Source organism: Seriola lalandi, unplaced genomic scaffold, assembly GCF_002814215.2.
Source record: "Seriola lalandi dorsalis isolate HSWRI2012SDOR001 ecotype SW California unplaced genomic scaffold, Sedor1 jcf7180002054824, whole genome shotgun sequence".
Classification (NCBI taxonomy): domain Eukaryota; kingdom Metazoa; phylum Chordata; class Actinopteri; order Carangiformes; family Carangidae; genus Seriola; species Seriola lalandi.
Genome location: NW_019525377.1, coordinates 11,250 through 34,046, shown reverse-complemented (window position 1 = coordinate 34,046; position 22,797 = coordinate 11,250). Strand labels below are relative to the sequence as shown.

Sequence of the window (22,797 nt, the reverse complement as noted above, 5' to 3'; positions counted from 1 at the left end):
CACGATCGTCATAAATTTAATTCTGTATGAAAGATTGTTAGCAGCGCTCGGCAGCTCCTTCTTGTAGCAGCGATCGTGGCTCACCTTTTCTGAATTCAGAGAAGAAAACCCACTGAAGTGTGTGAGAGAGGAAAATAATACTTCCTTATACTGTCCAACTTAAGGCAAGTTCAAAGATCATCATCAAAGGAAAGAAAAGAAAGGGAAAGTAACAAAGTGTGTGTGTGTGTGTGTGTTGCCCATAAGATGAAAGTAAGTGAGTAGTTCTTGCTACACTCCAGTGGACAGTATCTCTTACAGACATGGCTGCAGCTGTCAGGAGGTTTGTGCTGCCGTCTGTCAAAATAGTCCTGTGTGTGTGTGTGTGTGTGTGTGTGTATGGAAATGCACGCATGTGAGATTGTGTGCATGTCCTCCAGTGGTGTGTGTGTGTTTTTGTCCACAAAGCCAGAGTGCTCTCTTTGGACTGTGAGAGGAGGGAGGATGAGAGTGAGTAGCGTCAAGAGGAAACACAGGAGGGGAGAAGTGCATCTGGGATAAAACTGAATTAATGTTGCTGTGAGAGCAAAACCAATAACATATCCTCTGATTTTGCATTTCCAAAATAACACACATCCGAGCAGTGATTGAGATTGCAAATTACAGTGACTCAACTGATTTAAACAGGGTTGATTGTTGACAATGTGGATGTTTCAGGAACAAAATATGCAGTCTTTCCTTTTCCTGTGTCAAATCCGCACCGTTTCACCTTAATGACAGGGAACGACAACAGTCTCGTGTTTGTTGTCGGCGAGCAGCTTCCATCAGAGCTGCGGGGATTTGAGAGCGTACTCTAGATCTAGGGGAATTCGGCTGTAGTTTTTGAAGGGCTGCGCATTCATCCTCCGTACCTACAAACACCAGAGCACTCATTCCCCGTCACATTACACCTGCAGGGCTTTGTAGAGCGGCACGTTTTGGGGTAAATCGCACTGATCCCACCCTTATGTCACTCTCAGTCTGAGCCTGCACAACGCGGCTCAGCGTTTCTCTCTGCATTCAGGTCTCAGGCACTGAGCTGGCAGTCTTTTCAGGACGAGCTTAGCACAGAGGAGAGCTAGTGTGACTCTGTGTTTTGTCGGCGGCTGTTTGACAGACTGTTGGACTCAAACCTGTGAGATTATGATTGCAGATTTGTTAATCACTGGCCGACACTAGCTGCTGCCAACCAGAATATTTTGTAGTGTTTGTGGTGAATGTCGCAGTCAGAGTGTAATAATGAGACCGCTGCTAATGAGAAACAAGTTTGATTGAGACTTAATATTTCAGTAAGAAGAATAGACCAAGTGATCACATTACTGTTTGCATGGTTTTTTTTAAAAATTAAATTTCATGTAAAATATTTGGTATCACCTGAAACCTTTGGACTTCTGATCTTAAAAACTCTCAGAAACAACTGTGACTGAAACCTGTAGTCGCCTCATTGAACTGTAATATGTCATCTGACAACTGTGACTGACAAATCGATTCCAGTGACGGCATTTTCAGCCGACGTGGACACAGTAGAAGCAGTAAAGAGCAGTCGGCTCATGCTTTGTGATACTGTTGTGGGAGGGTTGTGATGCTGTTTTTTTTTTTTTTTAAATCTAACACCATAGCTGCAACCTGTGCAGGAGAGACTCCTTTTGAACTTGCAAATACATCTTTGAGTCTATTAAAGATCTGCAGATATGCAGTACCTGAAAAATCAGATTCCTCTTAACTCACAAATCTGGCACCAGAATCGACGTGTCCTGATCTGACTACCTCCTTCCTTTGTCGATTTGATTATAGTCCTGAAGCAGCAGAGACCGAGGGAGACAGACAGACAGAGAGAGACAAGAGTTTCAACGAAGTCAACAATGTGACTCAAAAGAGGAAAGATTAAAACCAAATAGAAGGAGAGACATTGGGTAAGGGGGGTGGGGGGGGGGCATGTGTGGTCTTACATAAAGCCCAGATGGTCCTGGAGAAGCACGTGACGGAGAAACAGGATATGGAGAGAGGAGTGTCTGTCTGTCTGACTCACTGACCAGAGGGCTCCCGGGAGCCGGCACCACAGGCCACAACACCTGGGCAGCGAGAGGCGGACATCGCGGTCAGTGAAGGGAGAGAGGGATGTCATGAGGAACACGGGGTTTATCCCATATATACGGTGTTAACGAGGCTGGCGCTGCTCTGACTTTCAGTGCGTTGTGTTGATCTTCAGTGGATTCGACATCGACCCCCGAAACTCTAAATATCGTTGAGTTGAGTTACGCAGAGTAAAGCACTATGAATTTGCTGTCTCTCTGTCGTTTCTACTTCTGCCTCACCTGCGTTTCCGTTTCCCATAAAACCTTTCTGCGCCCTACTTACGAACTTGTTTGTGGGACTCCTTCCTGTAGCTGTAAGAGAAGTGACGTGTGACAGCCGCTCTGCTCCACTGACGGTATTTCACCCTTTGCAGGACAGAGTTGTGGTCAGTCTAGAAAGATACCCTCGCCCTTTGATTATGACTCTTTTTAGAGAGATGACATGAAAATGTTTAGTAGATTAATCATGTTTTCTAAAAAAAAATACAGAAGATAGTGACTGTTGTAATTTCCCAAAGCTCGGGGGGGATGTAGTCACATGGTTTGTTTTATTTGACTAACAGTCCAAACCTCAAAGACAGTCTGTCAAATGTGACAAAGAAAAAGCAACAAACGCTCAAATTTGAGAAGCTGGAACAAGCAGGCGTTTGTTGTGTCTCTCTCATGTCTTCCCTCGTGTCTTGTCATCTCTCTCTGCTGTCTGCAATAAAAGCTTCAAACACCACAAAAAACATTAAAAGAAGAAATAAAATAAAAAGATCAATTAATTAAACTGATTAATTTTCTGACTATCAGCTGATGAATTAACTGATAAGCTCTAACAACACTAGTCACATCTGGCTGATACCTAGTGAAAACATAAAACTCATAATAATGATAATATTATCATCAATATATCAATATCATTTTATAATTATTATTGTTACAGCTTTGAGCTGTTTTAAATTGGACTTGGATCTTTTCAGTGTTGGGTCCAACTTGGCTTCATGTGATTTACATGCTTCACTTTGAGTCCATCTTCAGTTTTGCACATGAACATTTCATGGTGACTTCCTTCATGTGCAACTGCACAGGCAACCCTTAATGAACACATCAGCGCTTAGACCAGAGGAGACCATCAGAGCTTTCTAATGGCTGCTTTGTTAAATGCCAATGAAAGCATTAAATATATCAACTGAATTTAGCACAGTCTGCCTACACAGTGGCTGGTTTCCACTGTAAAAGACTGAGCTCTACTCACTTTGAATTTAAACTCCAGTTGGCTCTGTGCCAGTCATGAATACATCAGGCTGAGTTTTAGAGAGAGGACACCAAAGATTCAGGGGTCATTGCTATTCTCAGTGTATCCTCTCCTGCAGACCTGGGCCAACCTGTCAGCCTGTGTGTTTATGCTCGTGTGTGTATGTGTGTGTGTGTGTGTTGTGTGTAACTTCTGAAGGCCCACACCTGGTTGCTGATAGGGAAGTCAGATGTACAAGATGTACAGCCGAGCATCGGGTGCGGCAAGAACACACACAGCTGCACACTGTTTCTGAAGCTCCTCTTTCCCTCCAAAGTCAACTCCGGACGGAGACGTCGTAATGTGCGGCCTGCTGTGATGGTGGCCTCGCCGCTGGGGGTTTCTCCTCACACACTGCTGTGACCGCGAGTTCACTCTAAGCATCTCCTACACCAACAACACTTGTTGTTTGATGATCTTCCTGTCTGTCCCACCTGCAGCCCCCAGTCGTGCAAATAGGAAAAGGTCAAGGATGCTGGAGAAACGCTCTTTGTTTTGCCCTCCTAACATGCGAGCACAGCCAGACTCAAAGACAAACTCTGGAGCTTTGGGAGGGAAATATGGCGGCTGTTTGTTTTCTGTGGTTGTTGCTGTTTTGCTCTGTTTTGTCCGTTTTTTTCCCCCCTCTCTCTCTCATTAGTCACGCTTGGTGCTGCCTCAAAGCTGCACTATGGCACCATGGGGGCAAAATGTGGTTGTTGTTTTTAGTTGTTGTGGTTTGTTGCTGTTGACTTTTTTTTCTGATGAACAAGTTGTCTCACTCTGTGTCAGAGGCAGTGCATTCATCCGGGAGAAGTGGTGCTTAGTGTGTGTATATTTTTGTTTTTACTATACACGTGGGGACCATGGGGTGCTTCGTTGGGACTCCACAAATTTAAATGGCTGTTTGAAGGTTGGTCTAAAGGTTGGAGTTTGAATTAGATTTATGTTAGAGTTAAGGTAAGGGTTGAGGTAAGGCATAAGGTTAGGGTAAGGGGCCAAGGAATGCATTATGTCCCCACAAAGAAAGCTGTACAAACATGCGTGTGTGTGTACAACATGATATCCCTAGGACTTGGTTTCCTGTGATGGTTTCATAAAATAGAACAAAATATAAATGTGGCTTTATTGCTGTTATATAAACTCTATTGCAACAGCTCATTAACATACAGCGCTGTTAACAAACCCCATTATGAGTAATTGAAGTGTAATCCTTGAGCTTTAAGACATACATGTAGCTATAGGCAGGAAGTAGTTTTGTTGTTGCAAAAGATGTTTTTATTGCTGCGCTGAAAAAGAGTGTATATATGAGAACACATTTTTCTGTCACATTCAAAGCTTTTCTTACTGAAAATATGAGGCTATTCACTCAGCGAGCCCCTGAAACGCAGCCTCTGCTATACACAGATAACATAGGCAGCATGAATGAATAAATGAATGAAGTTATTTATTATTCTGTCATGCATACAACTGTGCTCAGCTTAGAAAAACACCATACATTCATATAGGCCAGAACCAGAGTGCTGTATCAAACAAATCTTCAGACCGTCATTATCTTACCAAAAACTTGAGACAATTTTAGCAAAGTTTTTTAAAAAAACATCCAAATTAAACAGCCGTTACAGTTTTTGATCATCTGTACACCAGAATATCTCAGGGTTTTGTCAAATCATTTCATGTATAATTAACTCTCTTAAATCATTATAATTTGTTCAGCATAAAAAGAACATTTCCACTTCATCCAAATCACACAGTTCACACAATCTATTTTCCTCCTGAATATTTTTTATCTACCAACCTCAATGGCCAGAGGAAGCATATACTGTACGTCTGTTACAGACTTCAATAAAGTTAACACTACAACACAAATAATTACAGTAGATAAACAGCATATCCACCTCCTCGAAAATTGAATAGAGCTGTTTTGCTCACGGAGAACTGTGTGAATTGCTCCATATAAACATCTTTTTATTTATTCTGTCCTCTGATACTTTAGTTAGACTGTTCTGGCCGCGGTATTGTGTCCATGTCTCCCCCCAAATTGACAAAATGGAAGGAAATCTATGTGAAATATCCAAGATTATTACATAATTTGAGTTTGTTAATGACTGACACTGGAGCAGCAAATCAAACGGTCCATCTTTACTTCACTCTACAAGCACCTGTGTCCATGTTTTACAAAAAGAGTGGGAAAATAAGATTAGAATTAGAGCACTGGCTTCTGTATGTACACAGACAGACAGACACAGCTGAGGTTATGGAGGAGGTCAGGAGAGAGGGACCATCTGATGCCAGCAGATGGAGTGATGGATGGAGGGAGGGAGGGAGGAGAGGAGAGGCTGGAAATCAGGACGACAAGACCAAATGCTTATGGGCTGTTTAAGGCGCTGATTTCACTTTACATCCTGTCTGCTCCAGCGGGCCCACCTTATGCCGGGGTAGAAGAGACAGTATTTTACACAGAATATTTAATAACTGTGAGTGCAAGTATGCCACATGAATAATTCAAAGCCACATGCGCCCAAAAGATGTTTATTGTTCACCATGATTGCATAATACTGACATTACACTAAGATCTGAACACCAGGAACAAGTACGGCCTCTTAAGAAGCTCTTCTCCATCGTAGCATCCATTTCTGATTTATGCTGGTAGGTGAGGTGTGTCCTCACCTGCCTCAGTGCAGTCGTTGGACCCGCTGCAGCAGCACTATCTCGGAAACACACTCGCCTTCCCGCCACCTGAAGTCACCTCAGCTTCTCTCTCTCTCTGTCTTTGTTGTAGAACGGAGCAGTTCCAGGAGAGCCAGTGAAGAAGGATGAAAACTCCCGGAGAGGGAACTGGGGCAACCAGATAGAGTTTGTCCTCACCAGCGTGGGCTATGCTGTGGGCCTGGGCAATGTCTGGAGGTTTCCCTACCTCTGCTACAGAAATGGAGGAGGTATGAAAACAGTGCTCAGCTACTGCTTTATTATTGCTTGCCAGTTGTACACCTCATAGAATCAGTTTAAGTACTTGAAGCAGAGGTGGACAGAGTACACAACTCCTGAGTCAAAGTATAGTTACTCAAAATATAGATATTGTATTGTTGGAAAGTGCTTTTACAGACCCTTTTGACACTGAAACAACCTAGTGAATGCACTGACTTACCTGTGGAACCTGTAGAATAAAAAGCTTGTAGACTTTGATAGAAAAGCTGATAGAAATGGCCAGAAGTCATTTCACCAACCACAGCATAAAAAACGGCAACTGCTACAAGCTGTCTGTGTAAAAGTTAATCTGGAATTAAACAAATGTTACCTCGACTTGCCTTCTCAAGTCGGGACGTTGAAGTTTTGTAGGCAGCGATGAAGTTTGGTCGTGGTAAACACAGCAAACCTTTAAAACTACAGGAATCTTTCTTGATTTCTAAAATGTCAAACATAGACTTAAGATAGATAGAAGAATCTTCTGCTTCATCTTTATCTATTGTAGCCATCATTAGGCAACTGCCAAGTTCAAACTGAGCTGAGTGGAGTAAAAGTCATATGTTTCCAAAATAAATTATGCTCAAGTAAAGTACAGATACTTGAAAAATATACTTAGACGGTAACAGTACACTTACTTGAGTACTGTAAGTACAGTACTCAAGTAAGTGCACTGTCCACTCCTAACTTTAAGTACATGGACTGAAATGGAGATTGATTCTAAACACTGTATAGAGCAGGTTAGCTGATAACCAGGGACATGTGTGAACTTATATAGAGGATTGAGGTTAATTAATGCAGTGACTAAGTGAGAAATGTAAAGTACCATTAAGTAAGGTTTTTGGTACACTGATGCATATTGTTGACTCTTACAAGCCCAGAGAAAGTGTAAGTAGAATATGCACTGTAGGAAATAGCACACAGCTACTTATAAGTCCATTACTCAATTAGTGTGTAAACTCCTGGGTTGACCCACGAAAAAAGGTTTGCTCCATTGAAACTTAAGGAACGGCTCAGCTTCTAAAGGCTAAAGTATTTGTGAAATGGTTGCTAGGAAACATCTGTAGCACTGTCAAAGGAAATCAACTGCTTAGTAAACCGGGAGTCACTGTGGCATCAGCAGCTGTAACAGTTTAACAGCTTCTTTGTAAATGAAGGTATGACTTTGATTTATTCATTCATACAATAGAAATATGTGTATCAGAGTTAGTAGTATTCATACAGTTTAGAATGAGAGGGAAATCTGATTATGCAACCTTGCTATATATTGTTATACATTGTGTACTTAATATAATATGAAAATCCACTAGACACCCAGAGGTGTCAGCCACATTCCACGTAAGTGTGCAGTTTTCTACACCAGCCACATAAAGTTCACACATAGCTTCAATCCAAAGCAGCTTCTTAGGCATCAAGTTTGGTGAAATAACAATATTGTTTATTGGGCTGTGAATGCTGTCAAAATGTGTCTGAGTGCGTGGAGCCAGGATCCAGCTGCTCTGGTGCTGCTGACGTGTTGCTTTTGCTCCGTAGCTCTTCAAGGCAAGAACATGATGAAAAAAGAAAGTGTGTTCATGCTCAGTTGCTGTCACACCTGAAAATCCCTTACAAGGACACGGTATATGTAGGCCATACATTTAGCTCACACACTGCAGCTGCAGATATGATAAGGTTTTGGTATTGCACAGGGTCAGCTGGTTGCGCCGACCAAGTTGGCATATGGGCAGTCATACAAAGGACAGACACACACACACACACACACACACACACACACACACACACACATACAAAAGACATTCCCTGTAGATGACTGTCTGGTTTCTGGTCCGGTCTGAACCACCAGAGAGTTTCTGCAACACTGAACAGACTCAGCTGCACATCTAGTGACCTCTGTGCTCACCCAGGGGAGGTTTCTCTGATAGATGAGGTTAATGTTTTATTTTTTTATTATTTTTAAAATATATTTTTATATAAATCATGAGAACAGTTTAATTTATGTAGTGATAAATATTATAGTTTGGATACATTTATTGTTTTTAAATAAACACACTGTATGTAACACTTATATTTATATATATAAATATTTACACAACACATATTTACAGGAGTTTCTTTAGTTCTGTATTATATCTTATAACTATATGTACATGTTTTTCAGCTTTGTAAATGCACCAGTGTTTTTAATGATAACATGCGGTGCATTTTGCTGCTTACATGCGATTTGGCCCTTGAATCCTGTAGTTAGAGCTCATATCTTTACACAGTACTTCATCACTCCCGGTCGGTTAAGTCTGCCAACTTAAATAATATGTCTGATTTTCTTTGTGCGTTCATGCTCATGGACCAGACGCCTCCACGTTCCTCGACTTCATGCTCATCTAGCTGTACAGTAGTTATTATCTTTGTCAGACAACAGCATAGGAGGGAAATGGCATTGTATCTGCCTGCTTGGCTGACATGTTTTGTGAGGACTAAAAACAAAGTGTCCTCACATCAGCAGTACAAAAAAGCACTCAACTTATGCAAATTGAGCAACTTGAAGGATTGAGTATGCGTCTTATTGTTTCCACCCCTCCCCCTCCAGGTGCCTTCATGCTACCGTACTTCATCATGCTGGTGTTCTGTGGCATTCCCCTCTTCTTCCTCGAGCTGTCCTTTGGTCAGTTTGCCAGCCTTGGATGTCTGGGAGTCTGGAAGATCAGTCCTATGTTTAAAGGTTAGTGGTGTGTGTGTGTGTGTGTGTGTGTGTCTGTGTGTGTGTGTGTTTGTGTGTGTGTGTGATATGACAATGACAGGTCCTCACAAAGATTGAGTGTGTACTTATGTGTGTTTAAAAGTCTTTCACACAGTCACATTATTGATACTCACCTTCTGATTTGGGTCAAAAGTCATTCCCTATAATGTTAACGGTTCAGTTTTAGGGTTAAAGGGTCGACCATACCGACAATGATAAATATAAAAACAACTATAAATATATAGCTTTAAAAATCACTCTCACTCAAGTGGATGGCGGAGTCAACACTTCAACTATGACGACAACGACGGTGGCTAACGATATCGTTGGGATCATTCTTCAAAGCGATTTGATGAACGATAGAAACACTGACAATCATCCAATCAAATACATTCAAATGTTTAAGGCGCCACGTCCAGAAAATAAAACTAGAACTGAACTAATGTGTGAACCGTAGCTCTCAGGAATACAAAAGTGTATTTGTTCCTCACAGGAGGGTCGATTAGTAAAATGGATTTCTATCGACAATAAAGTGTAGCCTACTTATTGAAATAACCAGCACCTCTCTCTCTTTCTTCGCCTGCTGTTTGTCTTCCAGCGCCACATCTGTGCAGCACAGCAGCGGCTACTTTTCATCTGTTTTCTAATTTATTCATATTCTTATTAATAAGAACAATGATAAATGAAAGCTAAATCAAGTGCTATATCAAATTTCCTGTCAGCTAATTGATGGTATAGGAAACACTTTTAGGTGCATGATAAAAGGTCATCAGTAAAAGGTCATCGGTATGCATTTTGCCGATCCGGCTGGTACGTGTTTGGCTCGTCTCTCTACAGAACATGATTTCTCATCATTGTGAACGCTCACATTGTTATTGTTATAGTTATCATTATAGTTATCTGTCTTGGTGCGGACGACCCTTTAAGCTTGAGTTATGGTCAAGGTGAGGTCAAGGTTGGCACATGGCTGATTTTCCTTCATTAGCGATCTAAAGATGGAAGTGTATTTCAGCACAGAAAGGTCACAACTTTGCCGTTACCTAGGTTACTTATGTGCTTAATATGATAAACTAATGAGACTATGGCAAAGACAGAGAAGTAGAGTGATAGAGTTGTTGTTGTGTAAAGACTCTAAAGATAAAAAGTTTAGATGTGAGGTGAGGGTTCAGCTCATTATAAAAGATCTTGTTAGAGTTCCTTCTGATTAACATGGAATATGAATAAAACACATCACTTCACATTCAAGTTTTAATGTTTTTCCATTTCATTTTCTCTCCGTCCTGTCTTCCTTTCCCTTCAGGCGTGGGCTACGGCATGATGGTGGTGTCCACCTACATTGGGATCTACTACAACGTGGTCATTTGCATCGCCTTTTACTACTTTTTCATGTCCATGACAAAGCTGCTGCCGTGGACCTACTGCAACAACCCCTGGAACACGCCGGACTGCAGCGGCGTGGTGAGCTCCAGCCGCCAGCTCAACGCCAGCCTGGCTAACGCTACCACCAGCCTGGTGGCAGGAGTGTCTGAGGTGGTCAACCGCACCAAGAGGACCAGCCCCAGCGAGGAGTACTGGAAGTAAGTACTGGACGTGCAGCAAGGATGTGCGGTGAAGTTTGACTTGTGCTCATGTTCGACCTCTGGACCCGGAAGTTGTTTGAATTAATTTGTGTTCGTCAGTGACTGAGGAGACGGTGAAGCACACTGACGCGTGAGTTGTGGTTAGTTAGTGAAGTGTCGAGTCCCGTTTACAGTTGGAACACAAATTAAATAACAAATGAAATAGTTCAGTTTTAGACCATTGCATTTTTGTAATTGTGTAGTGTGAGCATTTATGACAAAGATCTTACAAACCAATAAAAAGTGCTAATAAAGTCATGGATTTTGACTTATTTTAACTTTAACTGCAGAAGGCCTGAAGACTGAAACGTCATTAATAAAGTGAGAACAAATGATCGTCATTGTGCAGTATTGCTCAGTATGAGTATTACAAATTTAAATTCAATATATTTATATATGTATGTATATATTATATATATATACTCTACTCAACCTTTCAGTATTGATCATCAATCCCAAGATACCAGTAAATGGTACAAAAAACAAAAAAACATCATTATCACAATGTTTGTCGTGCATGGATCTGTTTGAGAGAACATTTTGATTAGTAAGTTTTGCCAAGTTATGCAAACGACCTCTTTGGTTTTGTAGGCCGTTCGTATTTAACACAGAGGTCAAAATTGACTTGCACCTGTTAGATAAGCTCGCCTCAAACATGCCCCGTGTTTGCGGAAAGCATTCAAATATTTGGACTAGATTTGACTGGAAGCGCAGCAGCAGCTTTCCAACGATCCACAGCGACAAGCAGGAGGTTTCCCATATTATGTGTCAGTTTTTGGAATGGGCTCGTTTTCTTTTTTTTTTAATGGTGCAGCCAGAACAGGTGAGGTGAAGTGTAAGATCAGTGAGGGTGTATCCAGGTGCACCTGTTTGTTTGTTTTTTTTAATGTTCATGTTGGTGCAGCTGCGATTTGTGAAAAAGGGGCTTGTTGATGTGAACCAGAAATCAGTGGGCTGTGGTGATCAATTATGAGTCACATTACACATCTGGATGATCTGGATTAGATGGATGATCAGATGGCTGAGGGAAGAGAGAGAGGAGAGAAATGAGACAACTGTAATTGTCTCAAGATTTTTCTCAGGTTGTCATATTAACCCAGGAGAACACAGAGCCACTGTATCACCGACCGGTTTAACGTGACAGCAGCAGCGCGGAAGTTTCTGTGGTCATTTCACAGCAGCCTGATGTCGCACGCATGACTTAATCAGGATGGATTATCATGTGTAATGATTCTGCATTTCAGATCCTGCTGCTTTCAGCTGCCTGTAAGAATTTAATCAGCTGTAGTTAAAGGCTCTCACACTGTGTAGCTGCAGTTGCTGTTGTTTAGACTCACCCATGGATCCTCAGCTCAATGCAAACTGCTTCACCTATTATATTTGTATTGAACCTTTACTTCGTTATGTTAATCTAAATGTGTCACCAATTTGGAAAGTAGTAAATTTACAGTTTTCTAATTCATTTCCATCAAATATTTGGTTTGTTATTGATGAAATAAATTCAGCCAAACCTGCTAATACAACAAAATTTTAATATCTTCTTATATCTGTCTCTCTCTGTCTCTCAGACACTATGTGTTGAACATCTCTGATGACATTGGGAACTTTGGAGAGGTCCGTCTCCCAATCCTGGGCTGCCTGGCTGTGTCCTGGTGTGTCGTCTTTCTCTGTCTCATCAGGGGTGTTAAGTCCTCTGGAAAGGTCAGCATCTCACGCGCACACAAACATACACACATACACACACACACACACACACACACACACACACACATACAATTTACAATATACTCTTGTCACTTGGTTTCGTTTTGCTGCAAAAAGCTACAATTTCCAGTGGACTTACCTTGTCTAATTGTATATGTGTGTGTGTGTGTGTGTGTGTGTGTTTCCAGGTGGTGTACTTCACCGCCACATTCCCCTACTTGGTTCTGACCATCCTGTTCATCCGTGGCATCACCCTGGATGGAGCCATCAACGGCATCAAGTACTACCTGACTCCACAGTGGCAGAAGGTCCTCGATGCAAAGGTATTCACTCGAACAAACAGGCAGATGGAAAAATAAACTGGAAATAGAAATGGATTTTTTTCGTCCAGCCTTTGACTTCATGTGGGTTTGTTTTTGTAGGTGTGGGGAGATGCTGCCTCGCAGATCTTTTACTCTCTGGGCTGTGCCTGGGGTGGGCTCATCACCATGGCTTCCTACAACAAGTTCCACAACAACTGTTTCAGGTTGGTGCTCCAGACTCTGGATAAACAGAACAAACACATTTAAAGGAATAGTTCCATATTTTAAGAAATATTGAAAAATTGCTTTGTTCTTGAGTGTTAGATGAGAACGTCGATACCAGTCTCATGTCTGATTGGTGAATATGAAGCTAGAGGCCAGGTGAGAGCTAACTTAGCTTAGCATAAAGACTGGAAACAGTGGGGAACAGCTAGCTTTGCTCTGGCCAAAGGTAAACAAATGTGTTTACTAGAACCTCTAAACCTCACAATATATCTGATTTGTTTTATATCTATAAATACTAAAGTGTAGGAAGTGACAAGTTGCGTTTTTATATATGCTGGACTGTTTATTGGCTAGAGGCAGTGACTTGCCACACAACCAGCAGAGACTCCAGGAAGTCAATACTTCCGGTCAGTAAAAGACACAATGCCCTGTAAAACCACAATCTGTTGTTTTCACACTTAATTTTTGTGTACATATTAAACGAACAAGATTTAACATGTTAAGTAGGCAGATTTTTTTTTTTTTTTTTTTTACCTTTGCACAGACCCAAGCTGATGTTTCCTTTTGCTTCCATTTTTTTGTGCTAAGCTAATGAGCTGCTGGCAGTAGCTTCGTATTCAACGAACATCCAACTCTTGGCTAGAAGGTGCAGAAAATGTCAAACTGTTCCTTTAAGAGATCAACTGAAAATGTTCTGTATGCGTGTGATCTGAGAGAGTGTGTCTACACTAATGCTATTGTCAGGGGAAAATATCCTTAACATTTTGGCTTTCCAGAAACACAGCTTGATGACTGTGCATGTTTGAATTTATTCAGTTGGATTTTGAAAAGCGTTTACGAAATGTGAGGTTTCTGCAGTTACACTTTAATCCTTACACTAAGATTTCAGCATCAAAGTTGTATGAATTGGAGGTGGTCAGATTTTACCCTGAAGCAACGCTGAGCTCCAGCAGCTACTGTGTGAACGTCTGGTTGCCTCTGCCTGTGTGAATATGACCGCGCTCATTTTGCATAAGGCTATGCTGCTGCAGTGTCTCAGCAACAGACCAGCATGTTATTATTTCCACTAATGAGAGAAACTAGACAGGGGGGGAGTGAGATGGTGAGGAGGCGTAGGAGAAGAGGGGAGATGAAGTAGGAGGAGGAAAGGGGGAGAGAAAATATAGAGAATAGACTACCAGAGAGAGGGAGAGGAGAAGACAAATTGTTTTGGTGTTTGCTGGCTGCATGGCATCCCCCTTATGAGTCTGGGCTAAAGAGTGATGGAGAAAGGGTGAGGAGAAGGGTAGTAGTCAGGAGCCAACTTGAAGGCTACAGGTCTAAAAAGAGAAGGGGGAGAAGGTGAGATAAGGTGAGACAGGAGGAGGGACCGAGATAATACTTTTTTGGACTCGAGTTAAGAGGCTGGTTGCGCTGCGCCTGAACACCGAGGGGACGAACGAGAAGCCAAGAAGAAGGTTAAGATGGAGTAAAGGGGACAGAGGAGGAGATAAGGAGAGGAAAAGATGTCATTTACTCTCCTGAGCTCGTCCACACATGCTGACAGAGTGAGGGCGTCGGGGGTGAGGAGAAAGGCTGAAGATATAATTTGTTCCTCTGCCAGGAGCTTGAGGTTTTGCTATCTGCGCACACAGCTGCACGGCGGCCTAATCAGCTTGTGTTCTGCTGCTCCGTCCCCGTGGAGTCGCTCTCTGCACTCCTGTAACAGCATCGCCTGGTGCACATGCAGAAGTGCACACAGTGTAGGAGGGTAAAAAGGGGCTGACCTGAAAGTCATCAAAGACATCCCCTACGATGAATCTGACGGGAAATAAGAGGAAACAAAGCACTTTGCACACGATTCCCATGTGAACAAAGTAAACAGTAAAGAAAAGGTGTTTTCTCCACACGTACAGCAGCATGCAGCTGGAGCAGGTGTTTCAAGCCTGCAGCAAGAATTAGTGATTTATATAGAAAAATACTGCTTTGTCACTGAAAATGGCAAATTCTTGTGCACTTTACCAACCTTGGACAGGTGGGTCGACATGTAAATGAATACACCATGGATTTACAAAGTGCTGTTTGATCTATTCAGTCATTTACTTAAAGACATCATACACATTAGATGTAATTTTCCAGACATCTTGTTGGCAGGGGTGAGCGGTTCTGCACATTAAGTGTTATTTTGACTGTTGATAAGAGTGTCAGAGGGATTGATACAAAGGATAGCATCCCTCTCATGTCAGATCACAATCACCTCATTATTTCATAGATTTCACTTTACTCATGAACAATTGTTAATTAAAATTAATTAAAACTGCCGTTTTGTAAAATGCATGTGCTTAAGTAGTTAAATGAGAATAAAAAATAGAAATGTGTAGTGTTCGGCAAATCATTAGCAGAAGTAGCCTTTGAATGACACATACCCCCCCCCTCCCCCCCGCTTCTCTTAAAAGTAAAAAAGTGTCAGTATTGGTGTTGATCAGTGATTGTGTCCTGGATTGAAACCAGATTTTGTGGTATCACCCTCTCACTAGTTGGGGACAGTCACCACTGGGGAGAGAGAAGACAGACTCTTTCATTCATCTCATCCTCTCAGTTATATAATTATAGCTGTAAACATTAGATTGTAGCTTCAAAGGAGCAATTTGTCATTTCTGCTATTGCTACATAGCCAGCGTTAGCATTAACAGCTGCTGACGCTTACCAGTCTTGCTGAGAAAAAAAGAAATGATAGAAATAGAAGTTAAACAAAAGGGTTGCTTTCCACCACTGGAGACGGCTCTTGGTGGTAAAGTGAATAAAGTTTGATGCTGAACTCGCAACGTTTGTTCTAGACTGATAAGTTAAAAGCTGTTAATGATAATGTTGGCTATGAAGCACTAGCAAAACTTACAAATAGCTCCTTTAATTGGTGCATTTTTACTTTCCTTCAAGTTTGCTCTGATCCTATACCTTCTGTACACAGGGACTGTATAAATGATAACACTGCTTGGTAGATTGGTTTCCTGTTCTGTTCTCCAGCAGTTTGATTCATGCTCAACCTGTTTTTTCTCTTGTCTTCACACAGAGACAGCATCATTATCAGTATAACCAACTGTGCAACTAGCGTGTACGCCGGCTTCGTCATTTTCTCCATCCTGGGCTTCATGGCGCACCACCTGAACGTCCCCGTGTCCGAGGTGGCTGACCACGGCCCTGGGCTGGCCTTTGTGGCCTACCCAGAAGCCCTCACTCTGCTTCCCATCTCACCGCTCTGGTCACTGCTCTTCTTCTTCATGCTCATCCTCCTGGGACTGGGGACTCAGGTGAGGCTGGGAAACTTGTACACCACGTGTAGACTTGTAGATTTGTTCTTACACCCACACATAAACTCCAGTCTGATCATACTAATGCATCAACACTTAATAGTGAGTCACTCGTGTGATATTACAAATCATGTTTTGGGACAAATATGGTGCTGAGTTCAATGTTTTTTTTTTTCTGTTTTTCGTTTTGAATGTGTTTGAATCTGATACTGAAGCAGTTTGACCTCTCAGTAAAGGGCAGTTTCCATGCTGGGATGATTTAAACTGAAAATACTTATGTAACCACAGCTATACAAACTGTACATTCAGTTAATATTGATCATCACATACAGACTCCTTTCACTAGCTGTCTATAGATTGTAGACACAATATAAGGATTGTGTTTCTTTTCTTGTTTGTGTCTGGAGCTTTGTAAAATTCTACTTGATTTCCAGCTCATGCTCGGCTCAGCAGATACCCATGTTAAAAATGATCCTGTTATCTTCAGTCTGTAGTTGTGTTTGTTTTGTCCACAGCTCATTGCTGATGCTGTGTTTTGAGTGAGAGCTGACAGGAATTCGGTGCATCAGGAAGTCAGGATTGGTTTTGGTCTGCAGACGTGTTTGTAATTTGAAAAAAAACTTGTACTTTAAAGGAGCTATTTGTAAGTTTTGCTATTGCTACATAGCTAACATTAGCATTAACAGCTGTTTACTTAGCAGTCTAGAACAAACGTTGCAAGTTCAACATCAAACTTCATTCCTTTACTCGCCAGTGGTGGAGAGCAACGCCAATGTTAACTCTTGTGTCTATCACGTCTTTTCTTCTTCTGAAGTTCACATGCTAACCAGCTAGCCCTGGCCTGTATCATCTCTTTCTGATAGCGGCTCATTGTAGCCTCCAATCTGCCCTGAGCATGTAGTGCTGCACAGAGCGCGTGTTATAACCTCTTGTCTTGTGCCACAACCATGGCCGAAGTTCTTGTCGAACAACAATCACTATCTAAATAGCCCCTTTAAAGGCCTTTTATTCCTGTTTCGTCCAGTTGAGTGCTGGAATTGGAATTTAAATATATTTGCCCTCAGTGTGCATCAGTCTTAAGAAGTACTGTGTTAAAGCATTTAAATTGAATTTGATTAGAAAATTACAATACATTGAACATTTAATGCAGAACAAGATTTAGATTTAGATTAAGAATAATAGCTTCAGCTCAGTAATGAGTGTGTAAAAACTGATAACACAAAAATCCACCACTACCAACACTGTGGTGGCCCAGTTCCCATTATGTGAGGGGAAATTTGTGCAACAGTTGTCCAGTTTCACCTCTCATTGAATTTAACATCAACCTTTCATCTCTGTTCTTTTAGTTCTGTCTGCTGGAGACCCTGGTGACGGCCATCGTCGATGAGATCGGTACAGACTGGATCATCAGAAACAAGACTGTAGTCACGCTGTCAGTGGCCGTAGTTGGATTCCTGCTGGGAGTGCCACTAACAACACAGGTGAGTCCTAAACACAGTCAGATGACTTTGAATACAGCTTGTTTTCCCTAATGGAGATGCAGTTTGGACTCTCTCTGTTCTCTGTGTGCAGGCAGGAATCTATTGGCTGTTACTGATGGACAACTATGCTGCTAGTTTCTCTCTGGTCATCATCTCCTGCATCATGTGCATCTGCGTCATGTATGTTTACGGTAAGGAAGAAATACTGAGTACAGTGGTTTGTTGTACATACAGAAATATATGTATTTTTTAAATGTATATTCATGACACGAACCAAAAAAACCACATCCTGGAACACATTATTTTAAAACATATGCGGCTCGGTGGTTTACTAATTGGCCATACCTCGACATAATGACTCCAGAGACAGTTTCTGCACAGCTACAATTGAGACTGAGAGCAGAAACATTTCTGTCACCAGAGCATCAGCAGTAAATGTCAGTCTGTCTGAGTAGAGCAAGAATTCAATATTCTTTGACACCTTGTCAGTACATGAATTTTACAATTACTGGTTAGGGCTCCTATCTAAACTCACCATTATACACCCACGTTAAACATTCACAGAAAGAAAATTATACCAGAGGCAGAGATACAGATTTTTCTCTACCAATGACGGGCTGAGTGGGCAGACACACAACACAATTGTAGTATGTGATGCAGGCCTAGAAAAAAAAAACCTTTTTCCTCTCTAATGTCCAATCTACCTGATGTCATGGTCTGATATCATCCTGCAAAAAAACAGAAAAAAACTAACAGTTATTTAAACTCCCTTTTTCAGTTTCAAGACTTTCCTACAAATTTTGTTTCATTATGTATTAGAAACAGTAATTATGAGTTCCTCGTTTTGCACAAATCCATCCATCAAATTAAATAGTTTTTTATGTTTTTTATCTAGCCAGTCTGGGGACCTTGTACATGTGGGGCCCCTCAGTTGCAGCCTAGGTCACCAACTTTAGTAGAAATAGACAAGAGAGAATAAAGGAAACCAGTTACTGGTCAGTGTCAACATTGCTCCTTGGATTCTTTAACATCACAGACGGATGACATTTACCAGTCTGAAATAAAAACTGATGGAAGAGTCAAAGGAACGAGACAAACCGTGCACTGACTTCGCTGGATGATGTTTTCTTTTTCATTGCAGGTCACAGGAACTACTTTAAAGATGTTGAGATGATGCTGGGATTCCCTCCTCCTCTCTTCTTCAAAGTCTGCTGGAGATTCATCTCCCCTGTCATCATCTCTGTAAGTCCAACACACACACACACACACACACACACACACACACACACACACACACACACACACACCTGCTGATCTGTGACAACGGTCATAGCGACTGAACCTGAGATCAAAATGTAACATTGCTCATTGTGTCCTGAAACAGATTTAAGGAGTTTTGCAGGACAGACACCACACACTGGTTCAGCCATTTAAAGGAGTGCGAGCTTCTCGATTTTCCTGACTTGCTGACACATTGTTAGGGACCTGACCTATATTTCAGCTGCCATCAACACTAATCTGTTTGGCTGCTGTCGGCCCTGTTTCCAGTTTAAACCTCTAAAAGCAAATCTTTTTGACTGGGAAATGGACACATGCAGCCGCTATCAATGGTATTTCCCAAGCAGGCGTATTAGTGCGCTAAGCTGCTGGGCCAACCAAGAAATGCATTGTTGTGGATTACTGGTCAGATTTCAGGCACTTTTGTTCTCTCTTTCATTTCACTACACAGATTAATGCCCTGCTCTCTGGGGCCTCAGCTAGAACTGTGACCAAACTCACTGCTGCTGGGAACAGTCAGGATTTATAGTTATAATTATCTGCAACTTTTAATAAAAACACATGTCTGGTGAGCTGCTAGCGGCAGATATTTCACCTGTGCAGAGTGAAGAACATTATCAGCTGTCCAGGAAGTGATGTTTTTTACATTCACAGTAGCAACAGCAGCCGTTTGTTTGCTCGAATTGTAACCAGGATGGGGACCACATGTTGGTTATTACCATTTTTTACGCATTTATGTTCGCCAAAACTTTATGCAGATGATCAAACTGAATATGTATGTATTTCTTAATTATTGAAAAAAATCAATTTTCACGATATATTTCAAATTCATCCCCCTCTTTCTACACTTCCAATCTCAAATACACTGACTTATGGGTTTTGAAAGACAATTGAAGTTTCCCGCCTTTTAAACACCTGCTCTAAATGATCAAACTCTGCTTTTTCTCGGTCTCTCTTCTGTCCACGTAGTTCATCCTGATCTTCACGGTGATTCAGTACAAGCCCATCACCTACAATGACTACGTGTATCCTGGCTGGTCTCTGGCTATCGGCTTCGCCATGGCTCTGTCCTCAGTGGTCTGCATACCCGTCTATGCCCTCTACAAGATCTCCAGGTCCCCAGGAGCCACCTTCAGAGAGGTACAGACCCCACCACAGCTCCTTGTCCTGTCAGAGTGAGGGTCGGTGGAAATCCTCGCTCTGAAATATTTGGACCTTCCAACCTAAAATCTAAAAAGTGTGGAAATGTCTGGAGTGTAAAAGCTGAAAGCAGCTAAAGAATTTGAGTCTGGCTGCTGAGAGCTTTTGAAAATGTTGTTTTAGGTGAAAAAGTTTTGCTTCAAGCCTTGTTCAAACACTGGAATTGTAACTGTGTATGGAAACGCTTAAAGTAGAAGAACTAACATGTGAAATGTCAGTTGATGAATGCAGCTTTAACTATTGACATTTTTAACTTAGTCATTAGTTGATCAGATGAATCTCTCCGTCTGATCCTCTCATACAACTTGTTGGTCTAAATGACTCTCACTAAACTTTCCCTTTATATCTGGGAAGAAAACGTTAGAAAATTAGCAAAATCAAAACACCAAAATTACTCTGCAACCAAGACTGAATCAACGTCAGGACCCATTAAGTCACATTTTCTTGTGCAGCTCTGACTGATGTGTCTCTCTTCCTGTTCCTCTCTCAGCGGTTGAAGTTTGCCTGCAAAGCACATCCAAAGTGGGGCCCTGCCCTGCAGGAGCACCGGACAGGCCGCTACGCCCCCATGGCCTCCGAAGACACTGTGGAGGCTCGTCCCCTCAAGGAGAAGGAGGAGCTGAAGGAGGAGCTGAAGGAGGAGGAGAAGGAGAAGGAGAGGAAGGATGAGATCAGCCTCACCATCCAGGGAAGCAACGGCTCCACCAACACACACAACAACCCCAACCCCAGCGCATAGACGGCACCCCACTCTGTCAGCGCTACTGGGCACGGCCCCCGCCCCCCCGATCTCCTCCTACTCTTCCTCCCTTTTTCCTCCCTTCTCCTCCATCCTCACCCCACTTTCCCACAGTCCTCTGTGGGGGAGATCCCATTCGCTGGAGACCTTTACATATTGTAAGGGCTTATTATATCTATCCTAACCTCTTCTATCTATCTGTGTGTTGTCTCTAGATAAATGAAGAAAAAAAAAAAACGAAAGGAAGAAAAAATTGGGTCATCATCCAAAAGATTTGTGTGTATGTTAGTGTGTGCGTGTGTGTGAGTGGGTTGTTAATTTGTTCAACATAATTTAATAATGCAGTTTGTTTTTCCTTTCATTTTTTGTAAGACTTGTATATGTCATCATCATATGCAGTTAGAGGTACAGTAGATTGTGAAGCTGCATGTGGTTGTTTTGTGCATGCAGCAACATAGAGACACACACTGTTCTCCTTTATTCTGTTAGCTGGGTCTGTTTGGGATTGGTGACTTTCTAGCGTCAGTGATTTGACAGCAAGAGACTCGTCGTGGTGCTGTAACATAGAGGAGGAGGGTGAACTGTGCCTGTACTGGCCATTTACAGTTTAAAGATGCCGAAAGGACGGAAGCAGTCGCAATTTTCATGGCCAGAAAAAAGAGGCGGATACACTCATTCACACTCATACACTCACACTATTGTACATTTTACAGCACACAGTGACCTCAACCATAGTTGATCTCAGCTTAAGACTAAGCCTGTTGTTTTTTATGCTGCTGCTTCTTTTAAAAAAAACAAAAAAAAACAAGTTCTACAGAGCACAAATATTTAACACCGGAGATGGCGACTGACACTTAGGGCTGATTTTCTGTGGAAATTTTTCCTCCATTTGTAACTTTTTTTTCCACTAAAGCTGCTTAAACTTTGAGAACTCAGCAGAGAAACATCAGTGAACTTTAACTGTACTGTAAACTCTCTGCCTACACACACACACACACACACACACACACACACACACACACACACACACACACACACACACACACACACACAACATATTTGCTCCCAGTTTTTTGACAGAAGAGATCCCATGGCCATTTCTCAGGGTCCAAGTGGAAGTTAAACTTTGTGGTTTGTTGTCGTCGTTGTTCCTCGCCTGTCGAAACCTTGTCTCGACTAAGTTGGCCTGTTAACATTATAGGGACTGAAATCACCCCGCTGTCGAAAAACGCCTGCACACACACACATACACACACACACACACACAAAACAGGTGGATGCAACTCTAAATATAGAAGTGCCATCTCTTATTAAGTCTTCCAGGCATTCTTTTTGAGTGAAATGCATCTTGGGATGTGGTCTGTGACGGAGGAATCCGGGCTCGAGGAGGTAAACAAGTGAGAGGCTTTGTTGGAGTGTGTGTCTCCCCGTGTGGGTCGTAGCAATCTGCCCCATTCAGGCATGTTACCAAAAACATTACCTACGTTACCTGAGTCCTGCACATGTTTTTGGTAACATATATATATATCTCAGAGACTGATCTGGTGTCAGTCTCTTACAGTCAGTGGAACCTTTAATGTATTTACAGACACTTGTTTTAAAGCTCTGAGCCAAGCTGTGCTGGGACCGATGGAGAGACAGAAAAGCAGAGTGAAAGCAGCTTGTTTCCAGAAGAATATAGAATAAAGAACTTCAATGAATTATGTAGATTTAAATGTAGCTGTATAGTATCGTTCTCTCAGTAGAATCCTCCTTTTTACCTCTACCATTATTGTAAAGTAACTTAGTAAATAATTATAAAGACAGCATATGTTTATTTTGTACAAAAAGTAAAAACTACAGAATCATAATTAACCATGTTTACCATTCCTCATCTGTGACTTGTTTTGTTGGGGAGGGTGTGGGGGGGGTGG

At 41.9% G+C, this 22,797-nt stretch overlaps 1 protein-coding gene across 3 annotated transcripts in view; it reads left to right on the top strand.

Moving 5' to 3' along the window:
* slc6a9 (solute carrier family 6 member 9) overlaps positions 1-22,765 on the top strand; it is a 70,578-nt gene extending 47,813 nt beyond the window's left edge. For all 3 annotated transcript variants that reach the window (XM_023426275.2, XM_023426274.2, XM_023426273.2), the window contains 12 exons: positions 6,134-6,290; positions 8,900-9,031; positions 10,350-10,626; positions 12,237-12,369; positions 12,561-12,695; positions 12,795-12,898; positions 15,949-16,186; positions 17,533-17,667; positions 17,759-17,858; positions 18,809-18,909; positions 19,915-20,085; positions 20,636-22,765. In XM_023426275.2, the coding sequence (XP_023282043.1) occupies positions 6,134-6,290; positions 8,900-9,031; positions 10,350-10,626; positions 12,237-12,369; positions 12,561-12,695; positions 12,795-12,898; positions 15,949-16,186; positions 17,533-17,667; positions 17,759-17,858; positions 18,809-18,909; positions 19,915-20,085; positions 20,636-20,884 (1,932 nt within the window). In that variant the 3' untranslated portion in view covers positions 20,885-22,765. The remainder of the gene's footprint in view (positions 1-6,133; positions 6,291-8,899; positions 9,032-10,349; positions 10,627-12,236; positions 12,370-12,560; positions 12,696-12,794; positions 12,899-15,948; positions 16,187-17,532; positions 17,668-17,758; positions 17,859-18,808; positions 18,910-19,914; positions 20,086-20,635) is intronic.
* Positions 22,766-22,797: the final 32 nt, after the last annotated feature.